Source organism: Salvelinus fontinalis, chromosome 38 (genome assembly GCF_029448725.1).
Source record: "Salvelinus fontinalis isolate EN_2023a chromosome 38, ASM2944872v1, whole genome shotgun sequence".
NCBI lineage: Eukaryota > Metazoa > Chordata > Actinopteri > Salmoniformes > Salmonidae > Salvelinus > Salvelinus fontinalis.
The window spans coordinates 792265-809545 of record NC_074702.1 but is presented as its reverse complement, the minus strand read 5'-3'; the positions used below and the strand labels follow the sequence as shown (position 1 = coordinate 809545).

The following is a 17281-nucleotide window of genomic DNA, read 5'->3' as shown; positions in this document are numbered from 1 at the left end:
AGCACTGTTGATAATGCAGATGTTGAGGATAGAGTGTTGCACAAAGGCTAACATTACATTCTGACAGACATCATACTCTCTTTGTATATTAGACTCCCAAATGAATAGGGGAAAGTTAGTTATCAATATATTTTATTTATACTAGCAGGCTTTGATATTGAAACATGAGGAAAGGGTCAAGTTACAAGAGCTCTCCTATGCTGATTCAACAGTATGGACACAAACATGGCCTTATATCGAAATATACTGTATTTGGCAGTATTTCGTTTTTTTATCTGTTATTTCTTACATTATTAGGCCAGAATTTGTTTGGTGTTATTACATACAGCCTGGAAGAACTATTGGATATCAGAGCAGCGGTAACTCACCAGCACTACCAGCATTACGCCTATTCTACTGTATCTTAGTCTATGACGCTCTGACATTGCTCGCCCAATATTTATATATTCTTAATTCCATTCCTTTGCTTTAGATTTGTGTGTATTGTTTTGAAATTGTTAGATATTACTGTTAGATATTACTGCACTGTTAGAGCTAGAAACACAAGCATTTCGCTACACCCGCAATAACATCTGCTAAACAGGTGTACATTTTTTTATTTGATTTGATTTGTGTTATACTGGAACAAAATCACCAGCAAAAGGAAATACCTGTTTGAAATCAGTCCAACAGGGGGCGGTATTTAGCAGACACTTTGAGGGTGTATAGCCTACAGCCATGCCTACTACTCAGATTGAGCTGAGCGTCTCCTGCTCTGTGCGACGCTACCGCCAGACGGACACACGTTCTTCCACTCAGTCAGTCAGTTGGCTTGTCTGACGCTAAAGAGCAAGTCTACTATAGTCTCCCCTCTCTCGGGATTTGTTTGGAGAGAAAGCGCGTTGTTTCTGTAAGGCAAAAGAAAACATGTCTGTATATTGGTCATTTTGAATGCGCTTGGAGAAAGTTACATTTGACTATTTTCTTGCAAAAACGCGGACACAATGTGACAATGTTGACCAGCAGACTGGGTTATCCATGACGGATTGGTAAAGAACTGTTCATTAATCAAGGAAAAAGGGACGTAGAAATGGGGAAACTTCAGTCCAAACATGGTAAGATATATCTCTTATAAACATGTTCATATGAATATTCCATACGGATTGATCATTGATGAATATTCTGTTCACATTGTAACGAATTTCTCATTTGAATTTCCATATTGTGCTGTGATCTAAAGCGGGCAAACGTAGAGAGAACCCCGAAGGTGAGAACTAACCTCCATCATCCTTTAGAAATAACACATTCAACCTGGTTTTAAACCTTACATTATCTTATTATCTACACACAAGTTAATATCATTGATATTCATTATAATTTCCCCCTGATTTGTAGGAGACAGTTTTGTTGTGAACGCTTTCCTCCGAAGAGCGATGGAAGAATGTGAGAGATACAGCTCCTCAGATCACAAACTGAACAACATTCAGGTAAGAAACGAAACACTTGTATTTTACACCTTAAAAAAAATGTTTTCCTATGTGCTTTCTTGGATAAAATGATACAAAATAAGAGTAATTATAAGAATGTGGCTAATGATTATAATGATTTGGATACTGAAAATAATGCTAATAATAATAATAATTTGATAATAGTCTATTATAATTCAAATACATGACTCTTTAACACAGGTTGATAAGTTTGTATTTTCAAATTGCCCATATTAGATGGTCCATAGATGGTCTACATTTGTGATCAGTTGTGATTACAAGTTCCTCTAATGCTGCCCCAGGTGGAGAAATCAATGAACTCCTTCATGATTCAGACATCATTTGGGGACTAGCACTCCATAAAATGCAATTTATTGATATGAAAGATTTAATGATCGATATTAAGATTTATATCCAAAATCTCGAGGTTGTTTTCTAGCATTTACTTTGTATGTTTTCAAGTCATGTTTTTCCCTCCTAGAAACGTGTAGAGATGTAGTAAAACATGGCCTAAGAGTTGGTGACTGAAGGGGAACGTTTGCACTACTTCATTTAGAAAAGGACACAGACTGGGGTGTGGTCTCAGTCTGTCTGGCAGTTCCAGGTTGTCAGAAGTGCAGTGTTGTATAATCCCTGTCCCTCTACCTGCAGATTAAATACTCTCTCTACCACACACTAGCAGAAAAAAACTCTTTGTGATCTACAGTCATTAAGTAAGCATTCAAAGGCCTTTGCAAAGACATGTTGATGTGTATGAAGTTGAATATTTTAGTTGTTGTTTCTGTCATATCTGGCACTGGGACAACAGTGCTGTGGTTATTCCCCTGGCTGGGCTGCATGCTGGGGAGGTAACAGACTGGCTGGGCTGCATGCTGGGGAGGTAACAGCCTGGCTGGGCTGCATGCTGGGGAGGTAACAGACTGGCTGGACTGCATGCTGGGGAGGTAACAGCCTGGCTGGGCTGCATGCTGGGGAGGTAACAGACTGGTTGGGCTGCATGCTGGGGAGGTAACAGCCTGGATGGGCAGCATGCTGGGGAGGTAACAGACCGGCTGGGCTGCATGCTGGGGAGGTAACAGCCTGGATGGGCAGCATGCTGGGGAGGTAACAGCCTGGCTGGGCTGCATGCTGGGGAGGTAACAGACTGGCTGGGGAGGTAACAGCCTGGCTGGGCTGCATGCTGGGGAGGTAACAGCCTGGCTGGGGAGGTAACAGACTGGCTGGGCTGCATGCTGGGGAGGTAACAGACTGGCTGGGGAGGTAACAGCCTGGCTGGGCTGCATGCTGGGGAGGTAACAGACTGGCTGGGGAGGTAACAGACTGGCTGGGCTGCATGCTGGGGAGGTAACAGACTGGCTGGGCTGCATGCTGGGGAGGTAACAGACTGGCTGGGGAGGTAACAGCCTGGCTGGGCTGCATGCTGGGGAGGTAACAGACTGGCTGGGCTGCATACTGGGGAGGTAACAGACTGGCTGGGGAGGTAACAGCCTGGCTGGGCTGCATGCTGGGGAGGTAACAGCCTGGCTGGGCTGCATGCTGGGGAGGTAACAGCCTGGCTGGGCTGCATGCTGGGGAGGTAACAGCCTGGCTGGGCTGCATGCTGGGGAGGTAACAGCCTGGCTGGGCTGCATGCTGGGGAGGTAACAGACTGGCTGGGCTGCATGCTGGGGAGGTAACAGACTGGCTGGGCTGCATGCTGGGGAGGTAACAGACTGGCTGGGCTACATGCTGGGGAGGTAACAGCCTGGCGGGGTTGCATGCTGGGGAGGTAACAGACTGGCTGGGCTGCATGCTGGGGAGGTAACAGACTGGCTGGGCTGCATGCTGGGGAGGTAACAGACTGGCTGGGCTACATGCTGGGGAGGTAACAGACTGGCTTGGCTGCATGCTGGGGAGGTAACAGACTGGCTGGGCTACATGCTGGGGAGGTAACAGCATGGCTGGGCTGCATGTTGGGGAGGTAACAGCCTGGCTGGGCTGCATGCTGGGGAGGTAACAGCATGGCTGGGCTGCATGCTGGGGAGGTAACAGACTGTCTGGGGAGGTAACAGCCTGGCTGGGCTGCAGGCTGGGGAGGTAACAGCCTGGCAGGGCTGTATGCTGGGAAGGTAACAGACTGGCTGGGCTACATGCTGGGGAGGTAACAGCCTGGCTGGGCTGCATGCTGGGGAGGTAACAGCCTGGCTGGGCTGCATGTTGGGGAGGTAACAGACTGGCCGGGCTGTATGCTGGGGAGGTAACAGCCTGGCTGGGCTGCATGTTGGGGAGGTAACATCCTGACTGGGCTGTATATATTGAAGAGGTTATAACAGCTTTGCTGGGCTGCATGTTATAACAGCCTCGCTGGGCTGCATGCTATAACAGCCTCGCTGGGCTGCATGCTATAACAGCCTCGCTGGGCTGCATGCTATAACAGCCTCGCTGGGCTGCATGCTATAACAGCCTCGCTGGGCTGCATGCTATAACAGCCTCGCTGGGCTGCATGCTATAACAGCCTCGCTGGGCTGCATGCTATAACAGCCTCGCTGGGCTGCATGCTATAACAGCCTCGCTGGGCTGCATGCTATAACAGCCTCGCTGGGCTGCATGCTATAACAGCCTCGCTGGGCTGCATGCTATAACAGCCTCCCTGGGCTGCATGCTATAACAGCCTCGCTGGGCTGCATGTTATAACAGCCTCGCTGGGCTGCATGCTATAACAGCCTCGCTGGGCTGCATGTTATAACAGCCTCGCTGGGCTGCATGCTATAACAGCCTCGCTGGGCTGCATGTTATAACAGCCTCGCTGGGCTGCATGCTATAACAGCCTCGCTGGGCTGCATGTTATAACAGCCTCGCTGGGCTGCATGCTATAACAGCCTCGCTGGGCTGCATGCTATAACAGCCTCGCTGGGCTGCATGCTATAACAGCCTCGCTGGGCTGCATGTTATAACAGCCTCGCTGGGCTGCATGCTATAACAGCCTCGCTGGGCTGCATGCTATAACAGCCTCGCTGGGCTGCATGCTATAACAGCCTCGCTGGGCTGCATGTTATAACAGCCTCGCTGGGCTGCATGCTATAACAGCCTCGCTGGGCTGCATGCTATAACAGCCTCGCTGGGCTGCATGCTATAACAGCCTCGCTGGGCTGCATGTTATAACAGCCTCGCTGGGCTGCATGCAATAACAGCCTCGCTGGGCTGCATGCAATAACAGCCTCGCTGGGCTGCATGCTATAACAGCCTCGCTGGGCTGCATGTTATAACAGCCTCGCTGGGCTGCATGCTATAACAGCCTCGCTGGGCTGCATGCTATAACAGCCTCGCTGGGCTGCATGCTATAACAGCCTCGCTGGGCTGCATGCTATAACAGCCTCGCTGGGCTGCATGCTATAACAGCCTCGCTAGGCTGCATGTTATAACAGCCTCGCTGGGCTGCATGCTATAACAGCCTCGCTGGGCTGCATGCTATAACAGCCTCGCTGGGCTGCATGCTATAACAGCCTCGCTGGGCTGCATGCTATAACAGCCTCGCTGGGCTGCATGCTATAACAGCCTTAAATGGGAAATCTGCAGTTGTTACTTCCACTTTCAGAATATAATGAATGGTCAGTCCTTGCATCCATAGCTCTGTCTATGAATTTGAGAGTGGTTCAATTTCTCCAACTTCATCCTTCAGATTTTTAGCAAAACCGTGGCGGGGAGTACACTTTGTTATTGTTTCAACTGCTGATTGGTTCTTTAAGCCCTCTGGGGAGCTTTGGTTGTGTCTTATTCTCAATGCCTCCTATTATAGTCAGCTCCCAGCGGGCAGCCTCCTCTCTCTCTCTCTCTCTCTCCATGGCATAATATTACATCACTTCAATTAGCATGTCATGTTGAGGGGTGCGACGGGGCAAAGAGCCTTCATACCAGGGTCCCGGTCTAAAGTAGTGCACTATATAGGGAATGGGGCTCTGGTCTAAAGTAGTGCACTATATAGGGAATAGGGTGCCATTTGGAACGGAACCATTCAGACAGGAATTATGAGCAGTTGGTTCACTCAGAGGTAGTGACGTGGGTCCCGTTAAGGTGGGTGGCTGTACGGCTTTCATGTCTGTAATACTGCAGGAGTTATGGATCGTATCAGAGGGTTATTACCGCCCACTCAGGACAAATTAAAAGACAACTTTCCACAGGAATTCCTGCTCACACTCCCCCCTAAGGGTGAAAACCACCACAGACAGACAGACGCAGACAAACACACACACACACACACACACACACACACACACACACACACACTACTGATTCAGAGGGGTTGGATTAAATGTGGAAGACACATTTCGGTTGAATGAATTCAGCTGTGCAACTGACTAGATATCCCCTTTACCTTCCCTTTCCCCATATCCCATACACACATAACATGCACACACATGCATACTGACGCCACACACACATTCACACACACTTTTACACTCATACGCTGCTGCTAGTCCTTTTACCCCTGCATACAGAACATAGCTATCTCAATTACCTCGTACCCCTGCACATCGACCCAGTACTGGTACTCCCTGTATATAGCCATGATATTTTCTACTTCCTGTATATAGCCATGTTATTTTCTACTCCCTGTATATAGCCATGTTATTTTCTACTCCCTGTATATAGCCATGTTATTTTCTACTCCCTGTATATAGCCATGTTATTTTCTACTTCCTGTATATAGCCATGTTATTTTCTACTTCCTGTATATAGCCATGTTATTTTCTACTCCCTGTATATAGCCATGTTATTTTCTACTCCCTGTATATAGCCATGTTATTTTCTACTTCCTGTATATGGCCATGTTATTTTCTACTTCCTGTATATAGCCATGTTATTTTCTACTCCCTGTATATAGATAACCATGTTATTTTTACTTGTTATTTTTATTTGTTATTCACTGTCACAATGTTTTATTTTATCTTTAACTCTGCATTGTTAGAAAAGAGTAAAAATCTGTGGTTCTGCCCCTGAACAAGGCAGTTAACCCACTGTTTCCCTGAACAAGGCAGTTAACCCACTGTTTCCCTGAACAAGGCAGTTAACCCACTGTTTCCCTGAACAAGGCAGTTAACCCACTGTTTCCCTGAACAAGGCAGTTAACCCACTGTTTCCCTGAACAAGGCAGTTAACCCACTGTTTCCCTGAACAAGGCAGTTAACCCACTGTTTCCCTGAACAAGGCAGTTAACCCACTGTTTCCCTGAACAAGGCAGTTAACCCACTGTTTCCCTGAACAAGGCAGTTAACCCACTGTTCCCCTGAACAAGGCAGTTAACCCACTGTTCCCCTGAACAAGGCAGTTAACCCACTGTTCCCCTGAACAAGGCAGTTAACCCACTGTTCCCCTGAACAAGGCAGTTAACCCACTGTGCCCCTGAACAAGGCAGTTAACCCACTGTTCCTAGGCCATCATTGAAAATAAGAATTTGTTCTTAACTGACTTGCCTAGTTAAATAAAGGTAAAATAAAAAGGTAGTAAGCATTTCACTGTTAGTCTACACCTGGTGTCTACCAAATATATGATATGAGTGGGACCAGCCCACCTCCTAAAGCCTAATAACATCCCAGCATATGCTGTGTGTGTGTGTGTGTGTGTGTGTGTGTGTGTGTGTGTGTGTGTTGGGGTGTCAGTGTAAGTCCAGTGTGTGTGCATGGAGTCAGTGCAAGAGAAGGACCTAGTCCTGGTAGCCATTTGATTAGCTATTTAGCGGTCTTGTTTAGAAGTCTTATGGCTTGGGGGTAGAAGCTGTTCAGGATCCTGTTTGTTCCAGTCTTGGTGTATTGGTACCGCTTGCCGTGTCATAGCAGAGAGAACAGTCTGTGGCTTGGGTGGCTGGAGTCTTTGACAATTTTCTGGGTCCTACCCCATGTAGCGCCTTGCGGTTGAATGCCAAGCAGTTGCCATACCAAGAGGTGATGCAGCCAGTCAAGATGCTCTCGATGGTGCAACTGTAGAACTATTTGAGGATCTGAGGGCCCAATGCCAAATCTTTTCAGCCTCCTGAGGGGGAAGAGGCGTTGTCTTGCCCTCTTCACGACTGTGTGGGTGTGTGTGGACCATGATATGTCCTTAGTGATGTGGACACCGAGGAACTTGAAAGCTCTCGACCCGCTCCACTACAGCCCTGTTGATGTGAGTGGAGGCGTGCTCGGCCCTCCGTTTCCTGTAGTCCACAATGAGCTCCTTTGACTTTCTGACGTTGAGGGAGAGGTTGTTGTCCTGGCACCACACTGTAAGGTCTCTGACCTTTTAATCTCATCTAGCCAAGACTTGTTTTTCCTGTTGACTTTGAATTTGCTCTGTGTAGGGAGTGGATGAATTGTGTGGATACAGAGGGATTACATGCAATCTGGTTAGTGCATAGGTATTGCATAGACTATGTAGGATTAATACCCAGCCTTTCACTAGACTCTGTAGGATTAATACCCAGCCTTTCACTAGACTCTGTAGGATTAATACCCAGCCTTTCACTAGACTCTGTAGGATTAATACCCAGCCTTTCACTAGACTCTGTAGGATTAATACCCAGCCTTTCACTTGACTCTAGGATTAATACCCAGCCTTTCACTAGACTCTGTAGGATTAATACCCAGCCTTTCACTAGACTCTGTAGGATTAATACCCAGCCTTTCACTAGACTCTGTAGGATTAATACCCAGCCTTTCACTTGACTCTAGGATTAATACCCAGCCTTTCACTTGACTCTAGGATTAATACCCAGCCTTTCACTAGACTCTGTAGGATTAATACCCAGCCTTTCACTAGACTCTGTAGGATTAATACCCAGCCTTTCACTAGACTCTGTAGGATTAATACCCAGCCTTTCACTAGGCTCTGTAGGATTAATACCCAGCCTTTCACTAGACTCTGTAGGATTAATACCCAGCCTTTCACTAGACTCTAGGATTAATACCCTGCCTTTCACTAGGCTCTGTAGAATTAATACCCTGCCTTTCACTAGGCTCTGTAGGATTAATACCCAGCCTTTCACTAGACTCTGTAGGATTAATACCCAGCCTTTCACTAGACTCTGTAGGATTAATACCCAGCCTTTCACTTGACTCTAGGATTAATACCCAGCCTTTCACTAGACTCTGTAGGATTAATACCCAGCCTTTCACTAGGCTCTGTAGAATTAATACCCTGCCTTTCACTAGGCTCTGTAGGATTAATACCCAGCCTTTCACTAGGCTCTGTAGGATTAATACCCAGCCTTTCACTAGACTCTGTAGGATTAATACCCAGCCTTTCACTAGACTCTGTAGGATTAATACCCAGCCTTTCACTAGACTCTGTAGGATTAATACCCAGCCTTTCACTAGACTCTGTAGGATTAATACTCGGGCTTTCACTAGACTCTGTAGGATTAATACCCAGCCTTTCACTAGACTCTGTAGGATTAATACCCAGCCTTTCACTAGACTCTGTAGGATTAATACCCAGCCTTTCAGTAGACTCTGTAGGATTAATACCCAGCCTTTCACTAGGCTCTGTAGGATTAATATCCAGCCTTTCACTAGACTCTGTAGGATTAATACCCAGCCTTTCACTAGACTCTGTAGAATTAATACCCAACCTTTTACTCTGTAGGATTAATACCCATCCTTTCACTAGGCTCTGTAGGATTAATACCCAACCTTTCACTAGGCTCTGTAGGATTAATACCCAACCTTTCACTAGACTCTGTAGGATTAATACTCAGGCTTTCACTAGACTCTGTAGGATTAATACCCAGCCTTTCACTAGACTCTGTAGGATTAATACCCAGCCTTTCACTAGACTCTGTAGGATTAATACCCAGCCTTTCACTAGGCTCTGTAGGATTAATACCCAGCCTTTCACTAGACTCTGTAGAATTAATACCCAGCCTTTCACTAGACTCTGTAGGATTAATACCCAGTCTTTCGTTAGGCTGTAGGATGTGTTGGTAGAGTACAGGGAAGATAATCACATTGGAAGGTTGGAGCCCACACACTGTTTACATTAGTTACGCAATGACTCCTCTCACATTATTGGGTGATGCTGTGTGGTTTTGTTTTTATTTGTAAGTAGTGACAAAACAACAAAATAGAATCAGAGGTCTTGACGGTTGGGCAACATTCCTTCCTGCTCCTTCTCCCCTCAGACCCCCTCTCCCTCTATCCCCCAGGAGAGAGGGAGTAGAGGAATTGAGAAAGAGAGGGATTGAGAAAGAGAGGGAGTAGAGGGAGTAAAGGGATTGAGAAAGAGAGGGTAGAGGGGTGAGGGCTCCCTAGCTCCAGTGATATCAGAACCCTTTTATAACTCTGCTCAACTCTTTGAAGTTGAGGCCAGACGACTAAGGAATCCACCCCCCCCTCCTAGCCTCCTAGCCTCTCTGACAATGGGGAGGGGAGAGCCAAACAACAAACATTTGGCTAGCTAGCTAGCGTCTACAAACCTGGCTAGCTAGCTAGCTTCTACAAACCTGGCTAGCTAGCTAGCGTCTACAAACCTGGCTAGGTAGCTAGCTAGCTTCTACAAACCCATGCTGGAACCATGCTCCTTTTATCTGTCTGTCCGTCTGTCTGTATGTATGTATGTCTGTCTGTGTCACGCCCTGGCCTTAGTATTCTTTGTTTTCTTTATTATTTTAGTTAGGTCAGGGTGTGACATGGGTATTTATGTGGGTTTTGTAGTGTCCAGGGTGATTGTAAGGTTTAGGGGGTTTATTTAGAGTAGTTGGGTTTATGTTTAGTATAGTTGTCTAGCTGTGTCTATGTTGTGTGTAGTTGTCTAGGAAAGTCTATGGTTGCCTGAATGGGTTCCCAATTAGAGACAGCTGGTTTCTGTTGTCTCTGATTGGGAGCCATATTTAAGGTAGCCATAGGCTTTAGTTTGTTGTGGGTAATTGTCTATGGTGAACGTTTGTAGCCTGTGTGTGTGCACTACGTTTATAGCTTCACGGTCGTTTGTTGTTTTGTTAGTTTGTAAGTGTTTTGTTTTGTTTTGCCTTCTTCAATAATAAAAGAAGATGGCTTATTTTCCACATGCTGGGTTTTGGTCCGTCTCACTCCCACACGATCGTGACAGTCTGCTGTCTTTCCCTCTCTCCCCCTGTCCGTCCCTCTGTCTGTCCCCCTGTCTGTCCCCCTGTCTGTCCGTCTGTCTGTCCATCCCACTCTCTGTCTGTCCCCTTGTCTGTCCCCTCAGTGGATGGGTAGAAGAGATGATGGTTCAGTGTTTATCCAACCATGCCTTTATTTGTCTTGGTCGTTGGTTCAGATGCTTGACTGTGTGTGTGGTCTTTCTACGTCTGCAACAAGAGATGCCGTCTCTATTGAATCCCTAGGGTTCTCCTCCCCGGTTGTTCAGTGTGCTCTCAGTGACCATGTTGGCCTGATTCTTTTATATTAACGTTTGACCACAACCACTGTAGCCATTGTAGGAAACACCACAACTAAGATTGTTAATGCTATAGATCATTTGTATTTTGTTCATCAAACATACTTGGCTGAACCAGTAGTACAATCATATGGAGTTGGTAAGGACAAACTGTATTCACTAGAGACAGGTATTCAGATTCAAAAACAGGAACTAGTATCTTTAATAATACTCCTGGTGGTTAAATATAGTAAATGAATGACTTGTGATGTGTCCATAAATAGTAAACAAGCTATTGGTTAAGGGTTTACGACGGCAACACAAACACACAGGGCTAAGTGTTGATTCTGTAGTAGGATACATGTCAGGGAGGGTTTTAGCTGGCTGGCTCTCAGCCCTAGAAACATAATCCTCCTCTCCTCCCCAGGATTCAGTGGAGGGGAAGAAAGAGGATTGTGATGCAGCACGACGATTTGGCCCTATCTGGGAAACGCAGGCAGACCATATCTTGACGCTTCTTTGCAGGTGTTCAAGACAAGTCATACCTTTCTAGGTACCTGGCATAACAAGGAAATAGCACTGGCCAGATCAAAGTGACAGGTGAATTTGAGAGCCAAGATAAGAGCAGTGACTGTGAGTGAGTACAGTAGACTGCCATTCAAAGCTACCCTCCCCACACTCTTTTACCCTGTGTCCCAAATGGCACCCTATTCCCTTCATAGAGCACTACTTTTGACCAGAGCCCTATGGAAACCTGTAGTTATCTAGCTAGGTCTCTGTACATTCACCAGCCCTGCAGTTATCTAGCTAGGTCTCTGTACATTCACCAGCCCTGTAGTTATCTAGCTAGGTCTCTGTACATTCACCAGCCCTGTAGTTATCTAGCTAGGTCTCTGTACATTCACCAGCCCTGCAGTTATCTAGCTAGGTCTCTGTACATTCACCAGCCCTGTAGTTATCTAGCTAGGTCTCTGTACATTCACCAGCCCTGCAGTTATCTAGCTAGGTCTCTGTACATTCACCAGCCCTGTAGTTATCTAGCTAGGTCTCTGTACATTCACCAGCCCTGTAGTTATCTAGCTAGGTCTCTGTACATTCACCAACCCTGTAGTTATCTAGCTAGGTCTCTGTACATTCACCAGCCCTGTAGTTATCTAGCTAGGTCTCTGTACATTCACCAGCCCTGTAGTTATCTAGCTAGGTCTCTGTACATTCACCAGCCCTGCAGTTATCTAGGTAGGTCTCTGTACATTCACCAGCCCTGCAGTTATCTAGCTAGGTCTCTGTACATTCACCAGCCCTGTAGTTATCTAGCTAGGTCTCTGTACATTCACCAGCCCTGTAGTTATCTAGCTAGGTCTCTGTACATTCACCGGGCAGTGGGACAGAGTTCTGTGAAGGTTCACTGTACCTTATTCACTCCTGGAAACATCAACAGTGTCACACACACACACACACACACACACACACACACACACACACACACACACACACACACACACACACACACACACACACACACACACACACACACACACACACGTACAGAAGCAAGCACGCACAGACACACACACACTTTTGGACTACTTCTTAGGGACATGCTCGGATGCCAAAATAACAACAGACTTATTCATCTTTCCAATATGTTCTTTGTGCCAGACTTCCCAGAGCTCTAGCCCCATTAAGAGGCAGCGTGTCAACACTGAGCTCTAACCCCATTCAAGATGCGCTATGCAGGGGCTTCCTGAGTGGCGCAGTGGTCTAAGGCACCGCATCGCAGGTCTTGAGGCATCACTACAGCCCCGGTTTGATTCCAGGCAGGTGTCACAGCCGGCCGTGACCGGGTGACCCAATTGGCCCAGCGTTGTCAAGGGTAGGAGAGGGTTTGGCGCTCTAGCGATTCCTTGTGGCGGGCCGGGCGCCTGCAAGCTGACTTCGGTCGCCAGTTGGACGGTGTTTCCTCCGACACATTGGTGCGGCTGGCTTCCAGGTTAAGTGGGCATTGTGTCAAGAAGCAGTGCGGCTTGGCAGGGCCGTGTTTCGGAGGACGCATGGCTCTCGACGTTCGCCTCTCCCGAGTCCGTTGCAACTACCAATTCGATATCACAAAATAAAATTAAAATAAATATGCACTATGCAGAATTCGCTCTGCCATTTCCTGGTTGCTAAAATTCTAATTGTTCAACTGATTTCAGTTCATGTGACAAAACAAGAAAGTATAGTGTAGAGAATCATTGTACCCTCTAAACCAAAAGCTACACAGAAGTAAAGGATGCAAAAAAGTTAAGAACGGGAAGCATAGAAATAGTGCACATAGAACATATCTACCGCTTCTTTGGCTTGCTTTCAATGAGAATGACAGATCTATAACACACATTTCTATGTGAATTTGGTCGCCCAAAAAATAACATATTTCACCTTTAAGAGGCAGTGTGTCAACACTGAGCTCTAACCACCTTTAAGAGGCAGTATGTCAACACTGAGCTCTAACCCCTTTAAGAGGCAGTGTGTCAACACTGAGCTCTAACCACTTTAAGAGACAGTATATCAACACTGAGCTCTAACCCCTTTAGGAGGCAGTATATCAACACTGAGCTCTAACCCCTTTAAGAGGCAGTGTGTCAACACTGAGCTCTAACCACTTTAAGAGGCATTATATCAACACTGAGCTCTAACCACTTTAAGAGGCAGTGTGTCAACACTGAGCTCTAACCGCTTTTAAGAGGCAGTATATCAACACTGAGCTCTAACCACTTTAAGAGGCAGCGTTTCAACACTTTGAAGCTGCAAACAAAGACCATTATTACTCAACTTGAAAGGTGGAGAATGACTACATCCCAAATGACACCGTATTCCCTTTATAGTGCACTACTTTTGACAAGGGCCCATTGATTTCCATAAGGCTCTGGTCAAAAGTAGAGCACTAAACAGGGAATAGGGTGCCATTTGGGATGCAAACAGTTAGGGATTACTTTCAGTTTTCAGGATGTGCCAATATGGGAAAAAGAACATACCTAAATGTTAAGATAGCTTGACAGACTTTTATTCTCTCATTGAAGATGTACTGTAATTATAGGATAGGATACAGTACACGACTGAGAGTGTGGTTTGTTCTTTGTAATTGAATTGGGAATAAGTCTATGGGTTAATTTAGATTTATTTTTTTGTTGGTTTTCAAAAGTCTACAAGAGGTACAAGTCTGTTTTTATGTGCAGGTTACCTGGTCAGGTATAAATACTGCTTTGTTGTTTGAGAATCTTAAATTATACGTGTTTCCCTTTTGGCTTCAATAACGTGCCCCTCTTTATAATGTTCTATGGGGTAGTTTCCCGGACACAGATTACGCCAGTGGAGGCTGGTGAGGGGAGGACGGCTCATAATAATGTCTGGGACGGAGCCAATGGAATGGCATCAAACACATGGAAACCACGTGTTTGATGTATTTGATACCATTCCACTGATTTTTCTCCAGCCAATACCACAAGCCCGTCCTCCCCAATGAAGGTGCCACCAACCTCCTGTGGATTATGTCTCGTCCTAGACTAAAAAATATGTAAAAAAAGCATGTTGAGGACTAGGCTGCCAACCTCTGTGTCAGAGAAACCAGCCAGAGTGTCACACAGGTGGTTCTTATTTAGACTGAGATGCAGCCTCAGATGAAGCCTTTCCCTTTAGTGAATGACATTCAGTTTTTTGACCGTTCGTGCTCAAGAAAGGGATGTTTTGTTTGGACGCTCTTCCCTTCAGGCATTTGCTTCCATTTTATACTCAAAATGTTAATTTTGAGTTAGCAGTATTTGGTTTGGATATGTGGCAAGGATATCTTGGTAATTTAAAATCTGTCGCCATCAACTGACATCTTTTTTCTACTGTTATAGCACACCGAGCACTCAGTTGGTCTCTGCAATACCCGCACTTATTAATACTGTTCATTACCTGACAACATAGTCCTACTGTACTGACCTGACACCATGTACATATAGTCCTACTGTAGTGTCCTGACAACATATAGTTCTACTGTATTGACCTGACACCATGTACATATAGTCCTACTGTAGTGACCTGACAACATGTACATATAGTCCTACTGTAGTGACCTGACAACATGTACATATAGTCCTACTGTACTGACCTGACAACATGTACATATAGTCCTACTGTACTGACCTGACACCATGTACATATAGTCCTACTGTAGTGTCCTGACAACATGTACATATAGTCCTACTGTAGTGACCTGACAACATGTACATATAGTCCTACTGTAGTGACCTGACAACATGTACATATAGTCCTACTGTAGTGACCTGACAACATGTACATATAGTCCTACTGTACTGACCTGACACCATGTACATATAGTCCTACTGTAGTGTCCTGACAACATGTACATATAGTCCTACTGTAGTGTCCTGACACCATGTACATATAGTCCTACTGTAGTGTCCTGACAACATGTACATATAGTCCTACTGTAGTGACCTGACAACATGTACATATAGTCCTACTGTAGTGACCTGACAACATATAGTCCTACTGTAGTGACCTGACAACATATAGTTCTACTGTAGTGACCTGACAACATATAGTCCTACTGTACTGACCTGACAACATGTACATATAGTCCTACTGTAGTGACCTGACAACATATAGTCCTACTGTAGTGACCTGACAACATATAGTTCTACTGTAGTGACCTGACAACATATAGTCCTACTGTAGTGACCTGACAACATATAGTTCTACTGTACTGACCTGACACCATGTACATATAGTCCTACTGTACTGACCTGACACCATGTACATATAGTCCTACTGTACTGACCTGACAACATGTACATATAGTCCTACTGTACTGACCTGACACCATGTACATATAGTCCTACTGTAGTGTCCTGACAACATGTACATATAGTCCTACTGTAGTGTCCTGACAACATATAGTTCTACTGTACTGACCTGACACCATGTACATATAGTCCTACTGTACTGACCTGACACCATGTACATATAGTCCTACTGTACTGACCTGACACCATGTACATATAGTCCTACTGTAGTGACCTGACAACATGTACATATAGTCCTACTGTAGTGATCTGACAACATGTACATATAGTCCTACTGTACTGACCTGACAACATGTACATATAGTCCTACTGTAGTGACCTGACAACATGTACATATAGTCCTACTGTAGTGACCTGACAACATGTACATATAGTCCTACTGTACTGACCTGACACCATGTACATATAGTCCTACTGTAGTGTCCTGACAACATGTACATATAGTCCTACTGTAGTGTCCTGACACCATGTACATATAGTCCTACTGTAGTGTCCTGACAACATGTACATATAGTCCTACTGTAGTGACCTGACAACATGTACATATAGTCCTACTGTAGTGACCTGACAACATATAGTCCTACTGTAGTGACCTGACAACATATAGTTCTACTGTAGTGACCTGACAACATATAGTCCTACTGTACTGACCTGACAACATGTACATATAGTCCTACTGTAGTGACCTGACAACATATAGTCCTACTGTAGTGACCTGACAACATATAGTTCTACTGTAGTGACCTGACAACATATAGTCCTACTGTAGTGACCTGACAACATATAGTTCTACTGTACTGACCTGACACCATGTACATATAGTCCTACTGTACTGACCTGACACCATGTACATATAGTCCTACTGTACTGACCTGACAACATGTACATATAGTCCTACTGTACTGACCTGACACCATGTACATATAGTCCTACTGTAGTGTCCTGACAACATGTACATATAGTCCTACTGTAGTGTCCTGACAACATATAGTTCTACTGTACTGACCTGACACCATGTACATATAGTCCTACTGTACTGACCTGACACCATGTACATATAGTCCTACTGTACTGACCTGACACCATGTACATATAGTCCTACTGTAGTGACCTGACAACATGTACATATAGTCCTACTGTAGTGATCTGACAACATGTACATATAGTCCTGCTAAAGTGTCCTGACAACATGTACATATAGTCCTACTGTAGTGACCTGACAACATGTACATATAGTCCTACTGTAGTGACCTGACAACATATAGTTCTACTGTAGTGACCTGACAACATATAGTCCTACTGTAGTGACCTGACAACATGTACATATAGTCCTACTGTACTGACCTGACAACATGTACATATAGTCCTACTGTAGTGACCTGACAACATGTACATATAGTCCTACTGTACTGACCTGACAACATGTACATATAGTCCTACTGTAGTGACCTGACAACATATAGTTCTACTGTAGTGATCTGACAACATGTACATATAGTCCTACTGTACTGACCTGACAACATGTACATATAGTCCTACTGTAGTGACCTGACAACATGTACATATAGTCCTACTGTACTGACCTGACAACATGTACATATAGATATAGTTCTACTG

At 45.2% G+C, this 17281-nt stretch overlaps 1 protein-coding gene across 2 annotated transcripts in view; it reads left to right on the top strand.

Moving 5' to 3' along the window:
* Window positions 1-17281, top strand: part of nkd2b (NKD inhibitor of WNT signaling pathway 2b) — an 88250-nt gene that overhangs the window by 470 nt on the left and 70499 nt on the right. The window contains exons 2-4 of one of the 2 annotated variants that reach the window (XM_055903291.1): window positions 1006-1094; window positions 1220-1246; window positions 1375-1466. In XM_055903291.1, coding sequence (XP_055759266.1) covers window positions 1070-1094; window positions 1220-1246; window positions 1375-1466 — 144 coding nt within the window. In that variant the 5' untranslated portion in view covers window positions 1006-1069. Of the gene's footprint in view, window positions 1095-1219; window positions 1247-1374; window positions 1467-17281 lie in introns of both variants that reach the window. The other variant, XM_055903290.1, reaches the window with a different exon arrangement.